Source organism: Neopelma chrysocephalum, unplaced genomic scaffold (genome assembly GCF_003984885.1).
Source record: "Neopelma chrysocephalum unplaced genomic scaffold, ASM398488v2 Primary Assembly neopelma1_24, whole genome shotgun sequence".
NCBI classification, from domain to species: domain Eukaryota; kingdom Metazoa; phylum Chordata; class Aves; order Passeriformes; family Pipridae; genus Neopelma; species Neopelma chrysocephalum.
In genome coordinates this window covers 42,189,664-42,208,415 of record NW_020897693.1, presented here as the reverse complement: position 1 = coordinate 42,208,415, position 18,752 = coordinate 42,189,664, and the positions used below count along the sequence as shown (strand labels likewise).

The 18,752-nt window shown below is 40.6% G+C and overlaps 1 protein-coding gene across 1 annotated transcript; it reads left to right on the top strand.

Annotated features, from left to right (window-relative positions):
* Window positions 1–1,784: 1,784 nt before the first annotated feature.
* Window positions 1,785–18,225, top strand: DDX24 (DEAD-box helicase 24). Its single transcript, XM_027698495.1, has 9 exons — window positions 1,785–1,896; window positions 3,088–3,828; window positions 7,009–7,386; window positions 9,042–9,195; window positions 9,562–10,077; window positions 12,169–12,244; window positions 12,834–13,022; window positions 15,380–15,509; window positions 17,260–18,225. Exons 1-9 carry the CDS (start codon window positions 1,785–1,787, stop codon window positions 17,490–17,492), a joined length of 2,529 nt encoding a protein of 842 aa, XP_027554296.1. The 3' UTR covers window positions 17,493–18,225.
* Window positions 18,226–18,752: the final 527 nt, after the last annotated feature.

Below are 18,752 nucleotides of genomic sequence, written 5' to 3'. Positions count from 1 at the left end.
TGTTTAGTTCCCTTGGTTATCCCATTTCAAAGCAACTCAAATAATCAATACCTCTTGTACAACCAGTTCACACCATGGCAATCAGAAAAGCTAACATGTCTATTTAGGTAAGATCATTCTGAATCTCCAGGCTCATTACAAATAGGCATGTCCCTCCTTTCAAATTAAGATTTAGGGCCTGTAATTTCAGTCCCTTAGTCTATAAATAGTACACAGAGCTCAATGCTGATCAAGCAGAAAAGACAGCTGCATATACAACTGAATTCTTACTGAAAAAAAAAAAATCAGAATAACTCCTATGTCCTGTGAAAATAGGCCCACAATTACATTAAAAAGCATAATTCAGCAAGTCATTTCTATGTTATATCTTTCTTTTAGGACAAAACTGGGAACTCTGAAACCACATAAGGACATATGATTAACACAACATACAGCATAAGGACATAAGATTAACAGCTAAAAACTCTCCTGTCCACAATTTTTTTCTTATTCTTTATTCAGGAACAACATTAAGTCAGCCACACCAAAATTTCAGCATAATCTGTTTCTTTTGCTTCCGCAAATTTGCTTTTGCTAATATCCAGTAAAATAAAAAGAGGGAAAATGGAAAAATTGTAAACAAGTCACTCGCAAATTTGAATCTAATAATGTGGAAGGAAAGATACTTTTAAAAAAGGAATGCATAAAGACTGCTGGGACCCCTCATTAAAGCTGTTGATGAAGACACAGTCCCAGCTCCTGTCAGTGAGACAGCGCCGCTGGGCATCGCTGCCTCCAGTTCAGTACTACATAAATAGGGTTTGCTGGTCGTAGAGTTAAAGGTACTGTATAAAACCTTGCTCCCTGAATCGACTTCCTGACAGTCACCGATTTAAACTCATTTCGTACAGAACATGAGGACCAAGCATCAAATGCTCTTTAGCCTTGCTCACAGAAGGATATGAATTGGAAGCAACTGCTCATGTTGTGCGTTGCCAGAACATTAATGCTGATTATCGGAAGTGAAACTGTCCTTGAAAATATTTAATATGCTTATTTCTTCCCTTGGTCTTAAAATAATAACAAAGAAAAAAACCAAAGAAACAAACAACTCTTTTGTTTTCCCATTTTCTCACAGGACCTGGAAGCACCTGCAAATACCAAAGAGAAGAAATAATTGTAGTTGTAATTGCACTTTAATCTAGTGTCCTGGTCCCTTATCACCTTGAAACCTCCCGTTTTTAACTCTCTCCTCCCCGTGTCTCACAGCAAAATAGGCTGTTCTGAGCATCAGCCACTCTTTTAGCAGAAACAAAAATCTGCCATTATCATAGCGTATAATTTATGACATCGTCTTCCTACAGCAAGATCAAGCTGCAGAGAGTATGTGAGAGGAAAAAAAAGTCCTGCTGTGACCTCGGTGGCGTGCTTGCTCCTCCTGCCGCCACTTCAACTTTTCTCCAAGTAGCATCGCTTTACCCGCAACACTCTTAAACAGGAGCACACCGGCACGCAAGCAAGCACGAACAGCAAGGGGTTTAGTGAATGACTAATACGATATTATATCCAACGAACGGGCTGATGACATCCAACCGCAGCCACTAATTTTAGAGCTGCAATTTAAGAGACCCTTCGTCAGCGCGCACCGATCCCCCATCCGCCCGCCCGCCACCTCCCGCCACCTCCCGCCACCTCCCGCCACCTCCCGCCACCTCCCGCCACCTCCCGCCACCTCCCACGGGCACGCGCCGGCGGGCGCCGCGCAGTGACCTCACGCGGCACCGGTGGAGTGACGTCACGCAGCAATGGCGGCGCCCCGAGCACACGCGGCTGGCGGCGGCCGTAGCGGCGGCACAGCCCGCAGAGCTCGCGGCCGCGTTCTCTCCGTCCCTCTCTGCCCTGGGCCTCGTGAGCTCGGTAAGCACAGGTGCCGGGAGCTCCCGCGTGCGCCGGCGGAGGCCGTGCCGGGCCCTGTCGCCGCTCCGGCGGGTAGTACCCGGGGTGGGCAGCGGCGGGAGCGCTTCGGGCCTGCGGGGATTTATCCGGCGGTTCTCTCTTTATCCCCAGAGGTGTGCCAGGCAGTAGGCCTGGCCTGCTGTTGTGTTTGGTTATATATGGTTAAATAAATTAAACTGTAGTTATGTTGTAGGTATGTATAGTATATAAGTATAATATATATAAAAACATGTGTATATGTGTAGCTATATAACCACAAACTAGTGTATATATATATCTATATAGAGAGAATCGCAGAATCAACTGGGTTGGAAAAGACCTCTGAGATCATCAAGTCCAACCCTTGATCCAACCCCGCCGTGGTTACCAGACCATGGCACTAAGTGCCACATCCAGTCTCATCTTAAAAACCTCCAGGGATGGTGAATCCACCATCTCCCTGGGCAGCCCATTCCAATGTCTGATTACTCTCTCTGTAAAAAATTTCTTCCTAATATCCAACCGAAACCTCCCCTGGCACAGCTTAAGACTATGCCCTCTTGTTCTGTCACTGGTTGCCTGGGAGAAGAGACCAACTCCCAGTTGGCTACAACCTCCTTTCAGGGAGTTGTAGAGAGTGATGAGGTCTCCCCTGAGCCTCCTCTTCTCCAGGCTGAACAACCCCAACTCCCTCAGCCTCTCCTCACAGGACTTGTGCTCGAGTCCCTTCACCAGCCTGGTTGTTCTTCTCTGGACCTGCTCCAGCACCTCAATATCCTTCCTGAACTGAGGGGCCCAGAATTGGACACAGTACTCCAGGTGTGGCCTAATGTAGGATAGTTTAGGCTATATAGGGTAATATATATATGTATAATAGTTGTATATATTAGCCTATATAGGTATGTATAGATAGAGACTAATATATATGTAATAGTTACATATATTAGTGTGTGTATATATATCTATACAGGCTAATATATATATGTTATAGTGATATATATTAGCCTGTAGTTATATTGACATTAATATTTGAGTTACTAATGTCTAAGTTATATTATTAATATTTTAAGGAAGAAAGTAAAATAATTATGCCGTGGATTTCTTGTTTGTTTGAATATCATCAAGTTAGTCTTCATTCCTTTTTTTTTTTCTCTCCTTCTCTTTCTTTTTCAGGTAAAAAAAAGAAGGCTAGAAAAGGAGGGAGATTTAAATCTTCCTTTAAAGGGAAGCAAAAAGGCATTGAAATAATAGGAAAATGGAAAACGGTGGAAATTGACCCCAATTTATTTGCTGAGGAGGAGTTTCGAGATATAGTATGCTTGGAGGAACTTACAGAGTACAAGCTGATAAGTTCTTCCAAAGTGGGGAAAGTAAAAGAGAAGAAGAGACGGGCTGAGAGTGCATCAGAAGAAGACAGCAATGAGGAGGCTGAAGAACCTGTTGTCCCTCCCAAAAAGAAAAAGAAAAACAAAGACGTGAGAAACCAAACAGATAAAGGCAGTGCTCCTGATGCAGCAGAAGTTGATGTGCTGGTTGATAAAGAGGAAAAGTGTAGTGAGATAATCAAAGAAGCAAATTGTGAAGACAATGGACACATGACTGAGAGCACATCAAGCAGAAAAGACACTCCAAAGAAAAAGAAAAAGAAGGCAGCTAAAAACAAGGCTTCTCAAGCACAGGAAGCTCTTCCACCAACAACTTCTTCTAAAAAAGGGAAAAACTGGACAACAGAAGTTCTGTCTGCCTCAGCTGATCAAAAAGCTGATGTGTCTGCATGGAAAGACCTGTTTGTACCTGAACCAGTGTTGCAGGCCTTGAGCTACCTGGGGTTTAGTGCTCCAACTCCTATTCAAGCCTTAGCCTTGCCTTCTGCCATCCGGGATAATATGGATGTTCTTGGTGCTGCAGAAACAGGTACAAATCTGTTAAACTGCTTGTGTGTTGCGAGCATCCCATCTCTTCTTTAAAAGCAGACCATGATTACAAGTTTTTACCTGTAGAAGCAGCAGCATTTATACATAAGAGAAGAGAAGAGAAGTTTTAAACATATGAGTAAATTTTTAAAACTTTGTAACTTACAAACATGGGGATGTTCCATCTTTTCAAAGTACAGCCTGCGCAGCTTTGAAATCTCAGTCAATTTTTATGCTTTTGACAGAAGTCTTTTTTCTCTCAAATTGTTTCCTGCTTTGGGAACAGTAGGGTGATACTCTGCAAAAGGCAGAATTAATGAAACAAGCAGGGTCATTTTTCCAGCAGCCAAACTTGTGTCCCTGCAAGGCAAAGCAGAGAACTGGATTCCTCTGGAGACGATTCGGTGCTAGTGTGGAGCAGTAAATAAACACTGGGTACAATGTTAAGCGTGAATATGGCCCAGGCCATATTTGTTATAGCCTCTTTTTTACTTATTGCTATGAAGTCTCAGAGCATTATGTTCCTTCAAACATTTTTTTGCTGCTTATACCTTTGAAGTTTTGTCTTCTTTAGCACTGCAACATTTTTTCCCCTAAAAACCATAAAGATAGGAAGCACAATTGGAAGCTGCCTTGGTTTAAAGGCTTCCTTTGCACTCTTTTCATCTGTTCCAGTTGCCTTATCTCAGTGCTTGTCTGTAAAGTCATTTACTGCTCTCAAGCAAGAAGGTATACTAACTAATAAGATATGCAGTCATTTGCATTTTTATTTTAATTAGAAGCTAGGTTGGTGCTATTAGCTTTAATAAGATTAGAAATCCCCGCAGGGAGTGTTTTTGAAAATGGAACTGAAAATTTAAGTGGTGTTTATGTGCTAGAGAAAAGTGCCATTTTGCAGTGCTGGTAAGCAAATCCCTCTGTAGCTGCAGAATTGAAAGCATGGTTGGTGGCAGGTTGTGTTGTTGCTTTATAATTTTGCATAACCCTGAGGTAGGAGGACTGTGTTTTGCTCATTTATTCTTTCATGAGAGAAATCCAGGTTCTCTCCAGAGCGCCCAGTGGATCACTGGTGTTCCTGTAGCAACTTGAGAGATATGGACAACTGTCTGTTAGGAGGTGCTGCGGCTGGGAGAGGTTGAAACTCTCCAGCTGTTTTTTCTACATCCTACAGCATCACTTAGCATTGAGCCTGAGGGACGAATGTTAAAGAACTATTAATCTTCCTTTTTTGGTGGCAACATTGGGAAGAACATCAAGATTTTGACATGGCAGTAGATCTATGTGGAGATCAGGTGGAGGGAATGGCAAGGCTTCTCGTTTGTGCCGTGGGTCTAACCCTTTCTGTTCGTTGATATGTAGAACTACTGAAGTTTTTGGTTAGGGAGCCAAGTTTTATCTGTGTAAAATTATACAATCTAAAACCATTTTAAAAAGTGTGAATTGGCTTGAACTGTAGTACCAAGATATACTTTTCTTCTGATTTTGCAGGCCTGTTTGGTATGTGGTCTGTGTGTTACAAAAGTAACGTGTCCTGTGAGGTGATAATTTGTTAAATTTGTGGATGAATCTATTGCCTGCAGAATAGTGCTGATTATCACAGCAATAATCTGTCTGGGTGGGACCCCTGGTGGCCTAGTGGTTAGCATGCGGGACTCTCACCGCTGCGACCCAGGTTCGATTCCCAGTCCCCCCAGGCAGATGGAGCCCGTTAGCCCTGTAAGGCCATCCATCTATGAGAAGGTCACTCTAAACAAACCTACGTCCTGAGGACCTCACTGCCATTGTCCAAGCTTGCTTGGCCCCGGCAGATGAACCTTAGGATTAAAGGGTGGGCTCAGTTCAGCGCAGGCTGTGTCTCACCTAAAAAATCCATTGCGCAGGCTGGAAAGGTAAAAGACCTTTCCCAAAATCTTTGTTCGCGAAGACTGGCCATTATTATTAATCTATCTGGGTGCAGTACTGACATTTGCACCTGCCAAATTGCATTACATTTAATTCAAGATCAGCAGTGTTCTTCACCTTAAAAACAGATGTTCTAATAATACAGAATCTTACTGTATAAGTGTAAGTATATAAGTATGTAAGTTTATAATCTGTAAATACAGATTATAAACAATTTCTGCTTCAAGTGCAGACAGAAGTCATAAAAGACCTCCCAGACATGCAGAAAGGTGGGGAAGTGCATATGAGGAGACTTTGCAGCAGCACTGATCAGGATAATGACACTGGACTTATCTGTTTATTAACTATTAAGGTTCTCCCCTAAACAGGAAAAATTCTATATTGCTGAATTCGGCAAACCTTTATGGCTTGTGACATAAATGTGATGTGGACATGAATTAAGATTTCCAGAGGACTGCTTCCCAGCAGTGGCCTATTACAGGAATGGTGTAATAGTGTCTTGTACTCTGGATGCTGCATTCATGATCAATGAACTGATACATCTGAGAACCTTAACTGGGGTGGATGTGCTACCAGGCTCTTCCTAACATCTTTAATACTGACAGATCATTCAGAGGGGAATACGTGGCAGGGATGTAACTGGCAGTTTGGTACCGAGAACCCCTGAAATCAAAGCTGGGAACATTTTTGACAGCAGCCTTCTCTCCAAAGTGGATTATCTGTTTTAAATCAGAATTCTGTGTTCTGATTATAAAAATGGTGCTAGATCAGGAAATTAGGCAGTGGACTATTTCAAAATACAGTTTCTTAGAAGGTTGTAAATACAGGACTATAAATTGAAGATAGAAGCAAATCCTTCAAGTACATTCCAGCTTGTCCTTGGCCTCATTTGGTATTCCTTTATTTGAAGAGTGTTGATCAGAACTTTCAATTAGGACATGGTATTCTCCTTACGGGCATACAGTTCTTTAAAAATATCTTGACTGCAACTGCAGCTTTTAAAAAACACTTTCAGACCAAATAAGTCTGCCTGACCTGCTAGAGATTGGAAAAATACCTGTTCCCCAGGAAATATGATATTGGTGACCTCGAGGAGATGTATAAGGGGAACAGGAGAAAAGATGTTATTTCTGCAAGTTTCTGGTCTTCTAAAGATCATGAATTTGTGTCTGTTGCAGTGGTATGTTTTAAGAACAGTGTGCAATTGGCTGTTGCTTTTCTCATCTTTTCAAATAAATGACTTGTCGGTCTGTGTTATTATTCTTGTTTGTTTTTTTAGGAAGTGGCAAAACGCTTGCATTTGCAATTCCAATGATTCACTCTGTGCTGCAGTGGCAAAAATCAAATAGCTCAACAACCAGAAATGACAGTGTTTCTAAAGAGTCCCATCAGCATCAGGATGAAACAAGATGGGAAAATGAGGATGAAGCAGAAAAAGTAACCCATCAGCAGGTTGAAGATAGTGGAGATGAAGATGATGCATCTTTCACAATAGGCTGTGTGAAGGTTCTGGAAAATGTTGAATTTGATTCAGGTGACAAGACACAAACTGTTGGCTCCCATAAAAAGAGACCTCTTTTAGGACTGGTCCTCACTCCTACAAGAGAATTAGCTGTACAAGTAAAGCACCACATTGATGCAATTGCAAAGTTTACAGGTATGTAGATCCTGCAGGCCATGTTCCAGATTACACTGTGTTTGGATCTTGGTGTTGGTGTTGAGCCAGAATACGTGCCATACTTTCTTCCATAAAATCATGAAGTTGCTGTGGCTTTTTGAAGGGTTTGGGTTTGTAGTCACTGATGTGTGAGAAGTGCGTGAAGATTCTTCAGTGAGATGCATGTGGAAGTAAACAGTTAATGTGAGATATTTTGCTTTAAAATGTGTCTTCCTTCAAATAGCTATTGACTTGTGCTCTCACAACACAGAATGAGTACTAGATACCCAGCCACAGCTAACTGTGTCCTAGTTTTGGATAATGTAGGCTATATACAAAAAATAATTTCATTATCTATAAAATTTTAAATATCTACATGATAATTTCAGTTTTTGACAGGTCTATCAATCTTTTTATATAGTCTATATACTTATGTGTGTGTGTGTGTGTGTGTGTTAATATATAATTTTGATCTATTAAAAAAAGAAAAGTAAGGCCATAAATTTTTAGGGTAGATCACATTGCTGGATTGTCTGACTTGCCTCCTGCAGCAGTCAAGCCACAGAGTATTACTGAGTAACATGCCTGATGAAAGCAATTCCATCCTGTTCCTTTCTCTTCCAAACAATTGCATGAATGAGTGAGAACATGAAACTGTTAAGGAGGGAGAGAATTGGAAAAGAACTCACCACTTCTCCAACACCAGTAATTATTTATTGAAAAGGATATGTAGTGCATTGCACTACTTTTAAGCACATCTTCCTTTGGTGTTTGTACATCCTGCTGCGTTCATCAGTCTGCAGCTTTTTTTAACTGCTAGCCTGAAACAATTGATTTATGTCATACAGTTCTGACAGGAGCAGACCTATTTATGTGTAAAAATCTGCTACCCAAGTGATACATAGTTGCAGCAGCAGGAGAGAAAATGTTTTAACGTGGGCTTGCTTTATTGCCTCAAACACACTGAAAAAAACCCCATACCTGGAAGCATGGTGTTCCACAAGTAGTAGAGAAGAGAGATCAGTAGTAACTTGGATACTGGAAGGGTCTTGCACAGTAGTATTGAGTTTGTCATGGGCCAGTGTATTCTTTGAAGAAGGAGGGTGAAATAAGCCATGTGTAATCTGCTTCCAAAACTAAACTCCTTTCACTACCTCAGCAAAGTACTTAAAGCTAACTCAAGGTCTGTGGTACTCTGCAAGAATCATTAATTGGGCAGGAGCATTCTTGGTAGGATTATTCCATAGCAAATGAGCAGTCATTTAGCAAGACAAGCATTTCTCAGTCTTATTCTATGAAGTGGCCTCCTGGTTATTCATAGCACGAATATGCTTGTTCATGCAGATATAATTGACAAAAAATGAGACTCTGAAGTATGGGTAAACAAAGCTAACAGCTATGGATGTGTTTCTTTGTGCTATTAGAAGACAGGTGCCCTAAGAGAAAGACTATATTTTTGATATCTAACTATAATGAGGATTTTTCTGTAAAATTGAGCACATTGCTGTATGTTCAATGTTACATAAAACCCCTGAAGTTTCCTGACCAAAATGCTTATTGAAAGTTGCAGTATAAACTGTTTAAAATCATTGAGTGGATCTACATAAAAACATTGACTGATAAATTAGTGAAATAAAACCTATTATATGTTCTAGACATTAAGACTGCAATTCTAGTTGGAGGCATGGCTGCACAGAAGCAAGAACGTGTGCTGAATCGAAAGCCAGAAATTGTAATTGCAACCCCAGGCCGTCTGTGGGAGTTAGTGAAAGAGAGACACCCACATCTTTCAAATCTTCGTCAGCTCAGGTAAATGTGCCTTTTAGAATAACTGCTGGATACTGAACTAGTCATCCTTGCACCCTGATTGTGTTTACTAACTGATTAATTTAGACTACATAAGATCACTTATTTTTTTGTCTCATAGTGTTTTATTGAAATGTATAGTGGTTATTTTGATGGAGGAAAATGTCAATTAAACACAGTAGTAAAAACCTGTTTTTTCAACAAGAAGTGCAGAAGGCTACTGTAGCTGCCCCAGCATACCCAGTGTTCCTTTTGGTTTTATATGCAGAACATCCCTTATGTGTTTTGCAGGAAAAGTTCTTTTTAAGTGTATCAGGTTTGTATTTATCTGCACAAGTATATTTTTACTGTGTGTTTTCTACTTGACAGGTGCCTTGTGATTGATGAAGCAGACCGAATGGTTGAGAAAGGTCACTTCTTAGAGCTGTCTCAGTTGCTAGAAGTCTTAAATGATTCACAGTATAATCCTCATCGACAGACTTTTGTTTTCTCTGCCACGTTGACTTTAGTCCATCAGATTCCTACAAGAGTTTTACACAAAAAGAATGCTAAAAAGATGGACAAGAAGACCAAACTAGAATTGTTAATGGAAAAAATAGGAATAAAGGGCAAACCCAAAGTAATAGACTTAACAAGGAAGGAGGCTACTGTTGAGACTCTGACAGAAACCAGAATCCACTGTAATACAAACGAGAAGGACTATTATCTATATTACTTTCTTCTCCAGTATCCAGGAAGAACCATGGTCTTTGCAAACAGCATAGACTGTATAAAACGCCTCAGTTCTCTCCTCACAATCTTAAATTGTGATCCTCTTCCCTTACACGCCAACATGCACCAAAAGCAAAGGCTGAAAAACCTGGAGAGGTTTGCCGAGCGAGAGAGGTAGGTTGATTTTCAACTTCCTAGTAGAGAAAAAAATCATGTAAAATGTAGTAGGAAGGGGAAGCAGCTGAGGAGGTTAGCTGGGGTTGTGAGTACCCATAAGTTCATGAGCCCAAGTTATTAACAATGAAGGATGAGGTTTCACAGGATAGTTGAGGTGATGAACTGGAGCAAGTTCAATGGAAGGCCACCAAGGTGTTCAAGAAGCACTGGCTCTGCAAGAGAAGAAGCTGAAGGCACAGAGTTTGTATTACCTGGGAAAAATACTTTGTGGGGGCCTAATGGCAGCCCTCTAATATCTTAAAAGAAGATTGTCAAGAAGATGGAGCCAGGCTCTTCAGAGTGGTGCATGGTAGGAGGATGAGGGGTAATGGGTGTAAGTTAAAACGAGAGGTTCGGGCTACATGTGAAAAAGGGCTTTTTCTCTGTGCAGACACTTGAGCATTAGAACAGGCTGCTTGTTCTTGGAGATTTTTGAGGCTCAGTTGGATAAAGCCCTGAGCAACCTGGTCCAGCCTTACAGCTCGTCCTGCTTTGAGGAGGAGGTTGGACTAGAGATCTCCTGAGGTCGTCTGGAGCCTGAATTATCCTGTGGTCTGGCAGCTCACTGCTGCTGACAGAGCTGTCACTTGCCCTGTTTTCAGACATAGGCTTTCATGACCATCCTGCACACCTCTCTCTCTGTGTCCTGGCTCTGCAGCTCATTTGATGCTCTGTAAGTCATTGAATCTCACTAAGCCATTAGAAAACTAACCATTTTTTGCTGTGTTACAGTTTTGCAGGTTTAGTTGGATGAATTAGCTTTCAGGGAGTCAAGGTATCCTGGAGCAATGTAAGAGAAGGGGCAGTTGTGCCTTTCAGCAGCAGTGGGCAGCCAGGGCTTACCCAGGCAGACCTGCCCTGCCATTTTAAGAAACATTGTTTCCCGCTGGTTTTGGAACAGCCTTTGGGAGGAGGGTGGTGGTCTCAGTACTTCCATAATCTGGAAACCTCGCAGTTTAGTCCTGCTGTAAACTGCTGCATGCTCTCTGGGAATTTGTACCTTGTTAATAGATTCAAGCAGGGAGAACACAGGTTGAATTGCTGTATCCCTTGGCAAATGTTGTATTGATAGCATTGGCCAAGGTCGGATGGGTCGCTTTCAGAAACTGCAGATTTTCAAGGCAAGAAAGAAATCTATGAGACCATCTCTCACAGTGTTCTGCAGATTGCAAGCCATGGAATTTTCTCTTGTTATTTTTTCTTTGAACCTTGTAGCAATAGAATATGCAGTCAGATGCCATAAAATCATAATAAATTTCCATTACCTAAAAGTAACTCATTTCAGGTGTTGGGAGATGTTTTTAAAACAAATTGTTCCATTTCTGAAGGAGAATTTTGTCTCTGTAGTAGACTATTTATATAAGAGAACAACATCTTTGAGTACCTAGGGGTAAGGAGAAATACTAATTGTCAGAACAGAATCCCCTCCTTATATTTCTGGCTTTTAGTTTACTGAGAGAGGTTATTTGAGTGCAAGTTGGTAGAAGATATTTTAGCCCCAAAAAGCTGTTATTTAAATATATAATGTTAATAATGTAATTTTTCTCAACTGGTAAAACTTTTAATAACATGTCTGTACTACTGAAGGATTGGCTGTGTTGTTAATGGTATGGTCATATCAACTAAATATATTTTTAAACCCAACCTGGGCAGTGCACTGAAAAGGGCATCAAAGGGGAACATATCCCCCTTCTTCTTTAGATAGCAATTTGTTCTAGTGTTCTTGTGAACTGAGAGAGAAGAAAAGTGTAGGAAAACAGGATCCAGAAAGGTAGTGAATTTCTATATTGGAAACAGAATAGACCTGCTGAGGGTAACATTTGCATTTTTTAGTTTTATTTTAGGAATTGTTGTTTCAAGACTGCCTCTGGTGTAATAGTGGGTATTGTTTCTGTAAGGGAAAGCAGAATGTGTAGTTCCAGCAGATGATATAGTATAAATCTGTTTCCTAGACTGCTGTGGTAGGATTCTGTGTTGCTGTATTTTATGTTCCTCAGCAGATGATTTACTCTTGAATTTTATGTTCATTACATTTTGTCACTTTCTCAGCTGTGTCCTCCTGACAACAGATGTTGCAGCTCGTGGTCTTGATATTCCCAATGTGCAGCATGTCATCCACTACCAGGTTAAGTATTTTTAATGGTTTTACTTTTACTGTTTTGGTTTTGAAATAAGATCTTCATGATCCAAATCCTGAAGGCTATAAAGCTGTAATTCTTGATCCCATGTATAGTATAGTCCCAAGTATAGATATTTAATCATTTAACTGTCTTAATGCTTTGTACTTAAAGATCTCATTGCTGCCGTGACTGACTGCAGTAGTTAGCACTTCATCAATGTGCGATTATGTATCAGAAATGACATAACAGATATTATCCTCCTTGCTTTTTGCTTCACTTTGATATCCAAAGGTGTCAAATGACTCAGCCATATAACTCATCTCTGAGGACACATAAAATGTTTTGCTGCTTTGCAAGTGAAATGACAGAGGGTCAGAAGTTAGGAGAAATTCACAAAAGATTAGACAAGGAAGAATGCTGGATCAGAGAACAAGAAGTGTGTCAAGACATCATCTTTTACATTACTTTCTCTGTTACCTGCAATGTACTATGTGTGTATAAAATGCAATATTCTTTGGCAACCTCTTGTCCCAAGCATGACAGGCTGTTGCTAGCTTTCCCTGGCAGTTTCATGGCTTCTCTGAACACTTGCAGGTCCCTCGTACTTCTGAGCTGTACGTGCACAGAAGCGGTCGAACAGCCCGAGCTGCCAATGAAGGCCTCAGCCTGTTGCTGATTGGCCCTGATGACTTGATCAATTTTCGGAAAATTTATAAAACATTGGGGAAGAGTGAAGAGCTGCCATTTTTCCCGGTTGATACCAAGTGCATGACTTCTATCAAGGTAAAGAAACAACAGTCTTTTTGCAGCCTGAGTAGTTGCTTGCTTGCTTATATTACTTACATTACTGATATGATATTTCCAGATTTCAAGTGAAATTTACTTTTGAGGACCTGGATTTGAAAATGAAATTAGTCACACTTTATATTTTTTAAGCAATATTTATGATTTCTCTGTTTTAACTGGCCCAAGAAATTTGTTCGAACATAAAAATCACTTATGTTTTTCTTGTATGGTGTTATGTAGAGCTTCTCCTGACTAGATTTCCAAAAACAGTATAGGGAAACGAGTATGTTTTGTGGCTGGGGAGCTGGTATGGCTTTGCTAAGTACATTGTTTAAAGCCTCTTTTATTAGGAACAGATTGGAGAACAGTAGCAGGTCCAGGGATGTTCAGCGGTCTTCACCTGCCTCTTCTCAGATGAAGTAGTGAGTTGTCTGCTTTTCTTAGAGTTCCTATACTGTGAGGCCACAGCTGCCACTGAACCCTGTCAAACTGCGTACGTTCTCTTTTCTCGGTTATTGGCCATTTTAAGGAGATAGACAATGGTTAGGGTTTACAAAACAATGTGTTTTAGAAAGCATCTAGTCACTGCAGATTTTCTACTTCTTGAGTAAGAGACCATTTCATGTCTCAGCATTCTCTTAATGTTTTGAGTGATATCAGCTATGTAGGAATGGAACATACTTAAATACTGGATTTGAAAGGAATTCAGGGTTGGAATGTCTGAATTCTGCACACTCATTGAGAACAAGGGAGAATGCAAGCAGTCAGATAATGCAACAGCTATCTTCCGTGTGGTATTCTGATTCGGGCTTATCCAATTGGCTTGGACAGAGCCCAGGGTTTACCCCAGTGGCAGCAGCACTATCCTCACCTTGGGAATAATGTCAGCAAGTTTCAAAGCCCAGGCTTGCTGCAGGTAGGGTATTTAGCATGAATCTTTCAGGAGATGCAGCTTTCTGAAAGAGAAAGAAAATCAATAAATGCTTCCACAGACTCATTTTTATCCTCTTGGTAGTAATGAAGAGAATCTGATTTCCTCCCCCCGATCTCCTCTGCTGCCCCCTTTACACCCACTAAATATTTCTGGCTACTGAAAGAAATCTGTTGTTTTTTAAGATTGTTTCTTCAGAGGTTCTTTCTGTGTTTCTTGCTGAGTATTCTTGGCTCTCGTCATGCTCTGTCAATTAATGAGCAAATAAATATTGTTTCCACACATTAATTTTCCTGCTACCATCTCACGATCTTCTCTCCTATCTGTAATAGTGCTCCTCTTCCCAGAAGTGATGTCTTTGTAGTTGTAGTTACAGGACTTCAGCCTCAGAGTCCCTTTGAACAGTCAGGTCTCATTTACACTTAGACCTGGGCTTAATCACAAAGTCATTGTAGTTGGGACTAATAGTGCTGCTGGTTCTGTATGTCCCTTTGGCACACTCCTTCCCTGTTTCTATATGCCTTCATCCAAGCTCAGAAAAAGTCTGAAGGGGTTTCACACTTGGAAGGAATAGACTTGTTGAACCAGGATAGAGGATAGACCTAAAGAGGACTTAAATTTTGCAAAGATGGAAAAACTATTTAAAATTTCTTGTAATGATCTTAGAACTGACTGATTTAGTAGTTTACAGCACATTTAATTTCTTCTCTCTCTGTGTCTTAATTATTGTGGCAATTCTGGCTGGTGCTGTTACTGTGTAGCACCAGACTGTTCAGTCTGCTGCACAGGGTTTGTTTTGTACAATTGCAGGCACATTTGAAACAGCAGAACTTGCTGCTGGTTGATTATTGTTTATTAGTTATTTTTTGGCCCATCTGGGAGGCTGCGGGTCAGGTTAGATTTGCTGGACATCTTTGTTCCACCTTTGTGCAGCTGGGAAGGACAGGACATTCTGTCCTGTGCCTAAACAAGATCCAGGTGCATTCCTTAAAACATGAGCTGTTCCATCCATATGGCCTGCAGGAGTTAGTGAAGGTAGTGGCTGCCCCTTACTGCTGAGTCTAGTAACTCTGAGATCTGTACTATGTAAATATGTAAGTTGGAAATTATGGGTATTTGAATCATGATTTGTTCTTGATGTCTCTCAAGTGTTTGTAATGATTTGTTTATAGAATGTTAACATTCAGGTATGTTTAGTAGTTGAGATGTTTTAGAAGCCAGATTCTATCATGGATCTGAAGTAGTAAAACACTAGCAAATTATGACGTCTTTGTTATGCGGGGCATCTCCTGGAACATGGATAGGGAACAAAAGTGTCTCTGTACCCCAGTTGCATTGTAATGCGTGCTCTCAAACACTGATTCTGCTAAAGTACCGCACATTTAAACCCGATCACAATGTCTAAATGTATTTTTTGTTGCAGGAGCGGATGAATTTGGCAAGGCAGATTGAGAAGGCAGAATTTTTCAACAGTCGGGCAAAGCAACACAACTCCTGGCTCCAGCAAGCTGCAGAGGCTCTTGAGATGGATCTTGATGATAACATGTTGATGGGCAAGTAGAAATGTTTGTCCATGGGTGTGCTCAGTTGTTCCCACAGTGCTGGTGTCTGGAAGAAGCCTCACCATGGCAGAGAAACTTCAAATTGTGCAGAGCAGAAGGGGAAGGAAAGGAGTGTCATTAGTATGTGGTGTTACTGGTGTTTTCAGGATGATTGTGCAGCAGATAGTGCTGAAGCTGAGGGAGTGAGGTGTGACAGTTATGGCAAGCCACAGACAAGTCTGCATGTCATAGGACAAGAACTGTTTAGCTTCTGGCAAGTATTTCAGAGTAATCTAAACAGCCCAGTATGTCCTGATTAAATCTTGTCCCCCCTGTGTCAAAGAAAAAGCTGTTTCCTCGGTTCTGCTTGTCTCTCCCTGTAGTCAGGCATCAGGACAGGAGCCTGACAGCTCTGTGTGGGAACAGCTAGGAAGTGCTAGGAAACACCAAATATTATGTGAGCCTCATGTAGGTTGAGTTGTGTGGGCAAAATGGCCAATACATATATTCAAGTTGCTGAGGTTTTTGGTGATGTGTTAGAAGTAAATAATTTCTTATATTTTATAAATTAGATGTTTTGCAGGCTGTGCCTGAATGCATAGGGCTGTGCAATCACGGGTGCCTATTATCTCAATGCCATGAAGTTTTGCAATATTTAGATGCACTGTAAAGTGCCACACTGTGTTTATATTTTAGGAGCTGAAGGTATGATTTCCTACCAGTTCTTTGAAGGCAGGCTGAATAGAGGTGCTGCAGAGGTCGCTTCAGATGAATCTGTCTCTAACCTGTTAGCTGCTAAATATGCAGATGCCTTAATTTCGAAATATGTTTAGATTTATTTATTTATTTACTTTATTCATGGCTGGACTAGCTGGTTCTCAACCACTTTCCAAGCAAATGCTAATTGTCTCTGTCTAAATTGTTCAGGAGTGCTTTCAGATAATTAGCACTCTGGTGTCTTGTTTTGACATAATCTGAGTATGCTATGCTTTGTAATGAGTTTCAAAACAACACATTCAGTCCAAGTAAGTTGTGGCTCTCAAGTGAAACATTTTGTAATTACCATCCAGAAACTTGCCAGCTTCATGCTGTACTCGGTCTCTGATTCTTCTGTAGCTTGTTGGATACTAATTAAAATCTCAGTCATTCCTCCTGTAAATGAAATGCCTCTTACACAGTTACAAAGGCTTTAGTAGTGCCCTTTCAATTTTACCTTACAGCAACTTTGATTTTGTTTTTCTCTCCAGTTCAGGCCTCTGACCCTATTAACTATCTCAAATCTTTTCTATGACCTTCTTTATCCTGTGTTATTAAATCTGAGAACCTCATTGCTTTTTATGTATAAAGAGGAAAGGACTTCCTGGTTTACAGGTGCTGAAATGAGGCATGCATAAAGTAACAAAATACACAGAAGAAGCTCCTGCCTGAGCTAGAAGCCCTGGATGAATGAATACCTTATCTTCTGGGGCCCCCTTCCCTTTGTTCCTCAGTCTGTTCAGGGTTGAGAGCCAACTGAATGATTTAGCAGAATGATATCTGGGCTATGGTTACTCAGTAGTCAGGATTCTTCTTGATCTCGTTATCCCGTGGACAGCCTGGGTGATCTGAAAGTGACACAGGTGACTGGAAGACTGTGTGGGAGTCGAGTGACCTTGTTAGAGAGAGAAAGCTGAGATCAGCATCTGCGCTTGTCACTACAAAGGTCTGCAATGCAAGTTGTTCTTTTGTTGTAACATTCTGTATCTTTGATTTCTGCCCCAAGGAAGAAAAGCTAATGAGCAAGAAGAAAGCCAGAAGCAAAAGATGCTGAAGGGGATGAAAAAACGACTGAAACATATGTTGTCCCAGCCACTCTTTAAAGTCCTTATGAAAACCAAGTATCCAACACAGTCTGGAAGACTACTCCTGCCTCAGACATCAGTGGGCATTTCAGCTCTAAGTACCGTGTCCAAAAAGCAAGCCAAGAAGAAGAAATCAATAAAATTAGATAACTGAGCAAGATCACTCAGTGTGACAGAAGCAAGAACTATCCTCATCAAGGCTGTCAGTACTTATGGAGGAACTCAGCTAGAAAACAGATAGTATAAGGATGTTGCCTGTGTATTGGTTGTGCAGGCACAAACCAAAATGTTGGTTTAAAGGGCTCAGTTAACACCAGGTTAGTTACTGTTGAATCTTGTCTTGGATCTTGTTTTTCTATGTTCTTATTTTTTCTTAACTCTCTATATTAATAGAAGCTAATTATTTTTCACATAGTTCTGATAATTACACCATTTTGTGAGATGGGTAAAAGTTAGTGGGTAGAATTCACTGTGGGCATAGTCTAATGATAAAACTTGATTTGAATTTTAATGTCTTTAAAGGACAGGGGAAGGTCAGCTGTATATAGTGTGAGTACAATCTGAGCTGGTAGTGATGGGAGGTTTGGCTTTTCCTGCAGCCAGCTCAGTGAGAAAGGCAGCAAAGAGAGGTAGTGTTACCAGCAAGTCTACAATTCTGCTTATGGAAATGTCTCCCAATTTTCTTTCTCCTCTGATAATATTTCTCTGTTCTGTTCTCCACTGGGTTTAATTCTCTTAGTTCTATGTTAATTTATGTGTTTGAATGTGCAAAAAAAGTAAAGGGGGCAACAGGCCAGGACAGACTTTGGAAGATGTGTAGATTTTTGAGGAATAAGCATTGCTACTCAGTGTTTTCTTAATTAATATTTGGAGTTAAGCCTGTATTTGAAAACATGTTAGAACCACGATCTTTGCTTTAATAGAAAAGATGATGTTGTGAAATATCACTTTTGAAGATTGCTTCCTGATAATTATGCTTTTAAATCATTTTAACCTGACCCAGGCAAATATTTTTTAAAATTATTTTTAAAAATATGTCAGAAGAATATATTGTGAATTTTTATTAAATTGTATCTGCTATAAAACCCTAAGTCTGTGTCTGTTTTCAGTCACTTGAGATTTCTAAACCCCTCATAGCTGATTCTGTCTGCACTTAGCAGGCAAGGAGAGGGGAAAAGCACCCAAAAAGTAAGACAGTGGAATCTATATTGGTGAGAGGACAGGTAACCTTCACCTGCCAGTTCTGGATAAGGCTGAGTTTTTGTGTCTTAGACAGTATGGAACCAGTGTTACTGTCATGATAGGAAGCACCAATTTACTCAACTACTTAAAGAAATTTGTCAGTGGAGCTGAGTGCCTCTTCCAACCACTTGCTGGTTATGTGAGAATAACAAAGTCTTCACTCTTTCATCTA